The following is an 8,470-nucleotide window of genomic DNA, read 5'->3' on the forward strand; positions in this document are numbered from 1 at the left end:
AAAATATAAAAAAATCCAGTGAACAAAAAAATAAACATACGTGTTGCAGTCGCAAACTGATACGAATTCGTTAATTTTGGAATCGTTAAACAAAAAAACGTGATAAGTAACTTACATGTTGTGCTTGCGAACTAACTCGAATTCGGCCGAAATCGACGTTGTCAGCACTAAATCGTAGAAAGAAAACCATTCGTTATGGTGGCGAACCTCCACGAGTTCGGTCAGTATCGGGTTACGACACCAAAACTAAAGCAATAAGTTAATTCGTCTATACTCATAAAATAACAAATTAACGTATTTAAATAAAAATAATCGCGGCGAAAACAAAAAATATACGCACGTAATGACCGTGAATTTGTTCGTCTGGATCAATGGCAAAAAGAGTCGCATAAGAAAAAACCACGTGTTGCGACCACAAGCTGACACAAATTTGATATAAAAAACTCGCATTTTACAAATTAGAAACATAAAATAAGTAAAATAAAAAAAACCGACCAACCATGTGTGGTCGTGTGGACCAATCACGTGGTTGTGTCGCCAAACTTCTCGATTATTATATATAATAATGATCTCGGCTTTAAAAAGTGAGGCAAAGAAAAGCGACGGGATTTATAACAGATGCATGAAACGCCAGACGCAAAAGAGAGAGCTTTTTGTATACGAGGCGAACATACTTATGAGTTTTTAGCATCCTGACCCATAATTTAGTTATATTTAAGCATTAAATAGACTTACTGTATAAACAATCTATACATACAACCTAAAAAACATATTGTTCAACATTTAAAAGCTTTAAAATCACTTGTGTACAAAAGGCGAGCGCCTCAACTTCGCCTCATGTCGCTTTTTGCCTAAAAATCTAGCCACAGGCTCGCCTTTTAAACATTGCTCGGCTTGACTAGGCCAAAGCGAAGAGGCCCTCGCCGTAGGTCGCCTCTTGTCTCGGCTCGCCTCAGGTGCATTTTTTTAAACCAAGATAATGATATTAGATGCTAGAAAAAAAATAATAAATAATAATATTAATTCTTACTATTTCAAAGATGCTGGATTATTTTTTTGATGTTTTGTTTTTAGAGACACTTTAAAAAATCAACATAGCAAATCATAACATTTTTTACAACCAAAAATATATATATATATATATATATATATATATATATATATATATCAACCCAAGCACGTCATATATTTTAGACACACTATAACATTGTGTTTAGTGTCTTTTTCGGCATGAATTAACATCGTCTTATTTTCTGTTTTTTGGTTTTTAATTATATGTATATTTATGTGTTTGAAAAATTAACAAACAAGTTGGCTCGAGTTTTTTACGAGCCAAACTTGAGCCAGGATTTCCAGGTCACTAAAATTTTGAACGGAGCCCGAGCCGGCTCATTTCTGTCCTATATATATGATATACAATAAGTACATTTGATCTTAATAAATTACAATTTTCAAATCATCCACACAAATTTGCATATATGCATGCAAAAACATTGATTTGAATCCAGATGATCATCACCATATTTTCAACAAAACGCTAACCAATTTAGAAATTATTATTATTATTATTCATCACCAGTAACAACATGTGCACTTATTATTATTATTATCATTGAGTGCCAAGATCCAACGTAAACGATCAAGAATTTGAAACTGAAAAACACACATACACTGAATACACATAGTGGGTCCCTCTCTTCCTCTTATTAGTTATTATGATCGTTGAGTTTAATCTTGATTCGATTTGTTTATAGGGAAATTTAGTTTGATCGAAAATGGGATTTGTTTCGGGAATGTTTATGGGTGCTTTATTCGGGATTTCCATTATGGCGGGTTGGCGTTATATGATGAGGAGTCGAAGCCGAAGTCGAGCTGCCAAGGTAATGTGTTAGTCTAATAATCATATTATGATTAGATGTTGTTATGAACAAATTTGAGTTTTTGTTTAGGTTGATCATGATTATAATGTTTTATTTAGGGATCTATGTTCATCATGAATGTTTTAGGAAACAATTTTATGTTAGTATATATAAATAGAGATATAGGGTCATATATTTTGTTTGGTCTTCGTTCTTTACATTAATACTGAAAAGTAAATATCGCGTGCTTTATGTTCGAGTTTGGGCCTGATTTCCAACACTCTTTATTGTTATTATTACAAATTAGTGACGTAATTGAACAAATTATATCACTAATTTGTTATCATAAACTAACGCAGAGCGGAAGCAGAATATTGTATGCTTGTAATATTGTTTAGGTTGATCATGATTATACTAATGTTTTATTTAGGGATCCATGTTCATCACTGATATTGTTAATATATTGATTTAGGGTTTGTTTGGATGTACTACTAAACTTGCAATAATATGTTTTAGGAAACGATTTTATGCTGGTATATAGGCCCGGCTCAAAGCAGGGCAACAGACCCAGGACCATTCTCCCAAGAGGCCCATAATTGTTAATAGAAAATATTTATATTTTATATATTATTTTATTTTAAAAGAAAAGCATACAAAATGACTCGTTGTTTTAATGGAAATAGTGTTAGGCTATGATTTTAAAGGTCACGAGTTTAATTCTCACAAGTTGCTTTCTTCTTAATTTTTGTATAGAAAAGAAATTTCATTTGTTATTTATATGAGTTATTTTAACAACTTATTTATTATTATTATTATTATTATTATTATTATTATTATTATTATTTTGTTTTGGTCTGTTGTGGGCTTTTGAAAGGCAACCCTATTTGTAAAAGTGTCAAATTATCTAATTGATAACGCGATTTTAGGGCCCGTTATTTTCACTCGTCCCAGGCCCCAAAATTTTAAAGGATTCTTGGAGACGGCCAAGCTGGTATAAATCGAGACGTAGGCTCATTTTATTTTGTGTAGTTTTCGTTCAAATATCACGTGCTTTGTGTTCGAGTTGGGCCTGATTTCCAACACTCTATACTATTATTATTACAAAACTAATTTATCATATACTAACACAGAGCGGAAGCTCGGAATAGACATAGATATCTTCTCAAGAAAAAATAAGATGATATTAAATGCTTGAAAGATTACCTGAGAGATCCTTTTATAGATTTTTTAAAATTGGTAGATATGCCAGATTTTCGAAATTACAAACCGCCTAATAATAATGAAACTAAAGACTTAAATAAACGTGTAAAATAAGATAACAAAAGATTTATGCGTTTTTATACTAAAGAGAAATACTTGTCTTCACTGAATAAATTGGACCCCTAATTGATGGAATTCGGATCTGGCAACTTGGCCAAACCACCAGCGGGCCCCGTAACTCCACTCGTAGCCAAGTTTTTGCTCCTTTTGTGTTAAGCCCATTTTCACTTGTCTCGCTGGTCTAAATATGAGTATGCTAACTATTGTATCAGCCTCTCACCATTGATTGTGTTATCTTGAAGTTTTACTTAACAAATATGCAGTTTTTTTGTTAAAACATTTAATTATTTTAATGAAAATGCTTTATTTTTTCCCCAGGCAGCTGATATAAAGCTTCTTGGATCTCTTGATAGAGAAGACCTAAAAAAACTTTGTGGTGATAACTTTCCTGAATGGATATCTTTTCCTGTTTATGAGCAGGTTATATTTTTATACGTGATTATTGAGTTAAATAATATTACATTTGTCATAGTAAATAACTTTTATACGCGTGTTTTTCAGGTAAAATGGCTGAACAAACAGTTGAGCAAACTATGGCCATATGTTGCTGAAGTGAGTTTTTCTACCTTTGCTATTTATCACCTATATATTATTATTGTTGTCATTGTTATAGTTATTATTTGCTATCTCAAATATTGTTTGTAGGCTGCTACGATAATAATAAGAGATTCGGTTGAGCCGATATTGGAAGAATATCGTCCGTCAGGAATATCATCTTTGAAGTTTAGTAAATTGTCATTAGGAAATGTTGCACCGAAGATTGAAGGTATGCTAACGAACAATTACACAAACAGTCCATGTGGTCTGGCTATATTGCAACGTTAGTCCCAAATGTATGAACAAACGTAACATCATTGGTCTCTAAAATGGATGGACGTTAACTTGGTCTGTCAAGTAGGTGTGAAATGACCAAACTACCCATGCCCATTAATTAGTTGAGTTTTCAAGACACATAATATATGCAGGTATCCGAATTCAGAGTCAAAAACAAGGTCAAATAACAATGGATATGGATTTCCGATGGGGTGGTGATCCGGATATTGTTTTAGGAATCGAAGCAGGTGTTTCGTTACCTATTCAGGTTAGAGTTAATTCAACAATTATGGTATTTTTTTTATCATTTTGAAAACAATTTAAATGAAGATCAAAATATTTGTTGCAGCTGAAGGATCTTCAAGTTTTTACTATTATTCGCGTTATTTTTCAACTTTGTGAGGAAATCCCTTGCATCTCTGCTGTTGTTGTAGCCTTACTTTCTGAGGTAATCATACTAAATTATGGTGAAAAAATAAAGTGAACTCTTTTTTTGGTCAACTAATACAAAAATGATGCTACTTTGTATCAGCCGAAACCAAGGTTCGATTACACATTAAAGGCGATTGGAGGAAGTTTAACAGCCATTCCCGGACTTTCAGATATGATTGACGTAAGTTTTCTTTATTACAAGATTGTAACTTGTTTAATCATTTTTGGCATAATTAATTACAATGGCGATATTAAGGGATAATCAGTCAACACAATCAAAGGAATTAATACTCAAAATATGTTATTCAAACCTTGAAATCGTTACCTAATTTATATACACAAATCTCTCCTGTAAATGCTCTCGTTTCCTTATTGTAAAATGCCTATATATGGCTTGTATTATGTATTATGAAAGAAATACAATTCACAGAATTATAACTTTTATATGGTATCAGAGCATTTACAGGAGAGATTTGTGTATATAAATTAGGTAACGATTTCAAGGTTTGAATAACATATTTTGAGTATTAATTCCTTTGATTGTGTTGACTGATTATCCCTTAATATCGCCATTCCTTATAGTGTGTCATTATGTGTAGGATACTGTAACTTCAATAATTACTGATATGCTTCAATGGCCACATAGGATTGTTGTTCCACTCGGTGGGGTGCCTGTTGATACAAGGTCGTATTGATTCATCACTAAAGTTATAGTGTAACATTGTTTAATAAACTAAATGAATTAGAAACCATAATGCATTTTGTTACAAAATGGATTTATAATTAAGTAGTATGTTAGGTTAGTAATTATTTTACATATGTAGGTTCAATTTCAGTTTCAAAACCACAAAACTTTACATGTGAGCAATCTGAAAACAGTTTACTTGTTTAAGAGTAAATTACACCGATGGTCCCTGTGGTGTGTCCATATTTTGGTTACGGCCCTCAAGTTTGAGAAATTACACACTTTGGATTCAAACTATGCAATATGTAATATTGTTGGTCCCACATTAAATGGACGTTAACTTTTCTGTCAACTTTTAAGATGATGACGACAACACCCTTTTTAAAAAAATTTAAATTTAAAAAGTAAGATCCAGTGATCCATGTATATTTAACTTTTTAGTCGCCGGTTAAATGCATAATTCTATGTAGAGTTAATTACACAAATAATCCATGTGGTTTAGCCGAAGTCACGGTTGCTTTGAGTTATAGGTTTCAAAATGCAAGTTTGGGTTACGTGGTTTTATCTTGTAACTAGTTTGGAGTCTAACAGTAACTTATGTTAATTTATCTGTTAAGATGACAAAAATACCCTTCTAAGACAAATTTGATGACCATAAAATTTCTCGAACTTGGGAACCTAACCCTAAATATAGTCATACCATAAGAACCATCTATGTAATTTACTCTTGGTTTAACATGACAATCATTTTTTTAAGTTTCCGTAAGAACAATGTCTAATTAATTATGACCAAATTTAAGTAGATGCTTCTAAAAGTCATTTTTTTTAAAAACTTTAGTGACATATGTTGACATATTGTTACATTATTCAGTGATTTGGAGCTTAAACCACAAGGGAAGCTCATGCTAACAATTGTGAAAGCACATAATTTAAAAAACATGGAAATGATGGGGAAATCTGATCCATATGCGGTTGCATTCGTTCGTCCATTGGAAAAATTCAAAACAAAAGTTATTGAGAACAACTTAAATCCTGTTTGGAATCAAATGTTTCATCTAACTGTGGAAGACAAAGAGACACAATGCGCGATTGTTGAGGTATAATATTATCCTTAACTACTTCCCCTACAGTTTCTTGATTTATGTCATTTTGTAATCATGTTATGTGTGGAGTTAAACAGGTTTTTGATGAAGATATTGGATCGGATCAACGACTGGGAATCGCAAAATTATCGTTGGCTGATCTTCAACCTGATGTTGAGAAAGAAATTGATTTGAGACTCATGCCTTCACTTGATATGCTCAAGATTAAAGATAAGAAGGATAGAGGAAATATTATAGTCAAAGTAAGTAATAATATGTGCATACTTGTTGCTGTTAGTCATTCAGCAAAATTAAGTATGTTGCTATGATGCTATCATCGGTGTGCACGCAACCGAAATAATCAAACACAATAAGAAACCGACAATTTGCTTTTACGTTTTAAAAAAACCGATGTTTCAGTTCGGTTTTGGTTTTTCTATCAAACAAAAACAGAACCGAACTAAAATAAGTGATTTTTAGTAATTTTAAAAACAAAGTAATAAGGTTGTAGCCCAAAAGTTTTAAGGGCTGTTTGGGATTCCTTATTTTACCTCCTTATAACTTATCAATAAGTTAATAAGTTACAAAAGTATAACTTATGGACTTTTCTTGTCATAATATAAGCAATCCCAAACACCTTATTACATTTTAAGAAGTTAATAAGTTATAAGTTGGTGAAAATAAGCAATCCCAAACACCCCCTTAGGTCTAAATGTGTAATAATCAATTAATCATTAACTAAAAGAATTTAGGCCCAAATTCAATATTTTGGGCCATATTTTTGGATGCCCACATGGTAAAACCGAGAAAAAAACGAAACACAAGCCTGATATTAGTAAAACTTTTTGGCCCAAATGTGTAATAATCAGTTAATCATAATAACAAAACATTTTAGGCCCAAGTTTATTCTTTTGGGCCAAATTTTTCGGTCCAAAATTTTCAAACACAAGTGGTGAAACTGAAAAAGCGAAAACCGAATCGAACTGGGCACATTGTGAAACCAAAACTGAACGTTTTTCGAAAACCCAAAACTTGAATTTTTGATTTTTGAGTATTTGGTATTGTTTGAGCCCAAAACCGACCCAAGCACACCATAATTGCTATTAATGCAATTGCCTTTTAGGTCGGCCCATTGTGTTTTTACTTGATAAACATTAAAGCATGTCATTAAACGATCGATACAAGGGTTAATATTAATATGCAGGCAAAGTATCATCAATTCACTAAAGAAGAACAAGATGCAGCGTTAGCCGAAGAGAAGAAGATGCTCGAAAATAAGGAGAAAATGAAAAACGACGGTGCCGTCAATAGCACCATGGATGCCATTGACGATCCAACACACGTGAGCGGAAGAGGTGATGAGTGAGCGGAAGAGGTGATGAAATTTTACTTTAAATGTGTAAGACTCCACCTCAACTTCTTTATAAATTTTTGTGTTTATGTAAATTTTGATGCATAGTTATGCTACTCATTTCTTAGTTTGGATGTTGATAGAGGATATGCTTTTGTTTTCTCACTTGTTTGAGATTTACATCTTCATAATCATAAATGAAATATGTTTCATATTTGTTGTTATGAACAATCTTATGTATACTTTTGTAATAAAGTTATACGCTTTTATCTTTGTTATAAAAACCGGACAATAGGTCCAACATGTGTAATTGGAACAAGAGGTGCAAAAATCGGGTTTTTCAAATACCCGGATTAGGGTATGGAACCGGGTTCGGGTATGACCGGGTATTGGAAAATCGGGTATTTCAATACCCGGGTCGGGTTCGGGTCCGGGTATTCTCTCTAAAACCATTCCCTATGCATCGGGTTCGGGTCGGGTATAGAACCGGGTATTCTAAAACTGGGTATTTGAGTACCCTATTTTCGGGTATTGAAAAACCCTATTTTTCGGTGTTTTTTGGGCTTTTTCCGGGTTTTTTTTGGGCATAGATTAGATTTTTTAACGGGTTACAATTTTAGTATTTTCGGGTATTTTTCAGTTATTTTTTTGGTATAGATCGGGTATTTGAAAAACCCGATTTCGGGTATTGGAAAACCCTGGTTCCGGGTACGGGTTTTGGTACCGAAATGCATACCCTATCCGTACCCTACGGGTAGGGCGGGTTCGGGTATTAAAAACCCGGGTATAAAAAAAACCGGTTCCGGGTATTTTTTCGGGTCCGGTTCCAGGTTCAGGTTTTTTATGCACCTCTAATTGGAACCAGTAGAGCTGCGGCCCATTGGGTAGATTTGGTTTTTGAAACATTGATTTTTTGACGAGGGTTTTC

General features: G+C 33.1%; 1 protein-coding gene across 1 annotated transcript; it reads left to right on the forward strand.

Annotated features, from left to right (window-relative positions):
- The first annotated feature begins 1,775 nt into the window (after positions 1–1,775).
- Positions 1,776–7,557, forward strand: LOC143555609 (calcium-dependent lipid-binding protein-like). The gene is made up of 11 exons (XM_077045129.1): positions 1,776–1,880; positions 3,498–3,599; positions 3,681–3,731; positions 3,825–3,945; positions 4,145–4,260; positions 4,342–4,440; positions 4,525–4,605; positions 5,024–5,109; positions 5,981–6,206; positions 6,290–6,454; positions 7,396–7,557. The coding sequence occupies exons 1-11, from the start codon at positions 1,776–1,778 to the stop codon at positions 7,555–7,557; spliced, it is 1,314 nt and encodes a 437-aa protein (XP_076901244.1).
- Positions 7,558–8,470: the final 913 nt, after the last annotated feature.

The sequence above is a fragment of the Bidens hawaiensis genome, unplaced genomic scaffold, assembly GCF_021521415.1.
Source record: "Bidens hawaiensis isolate Kalapana, Puna unplaced genomic scaffold, B.hawaiensis_p1.1 tig00018213_1, whole genome shotgun sequence".
Classification (NCBI taxonomy): Eukaryota; Viridiplantae; Streptophyta; class Magnoliopsida; order Asterales; family Asteraceae; genus Bidens; species Bidens hawaiensis.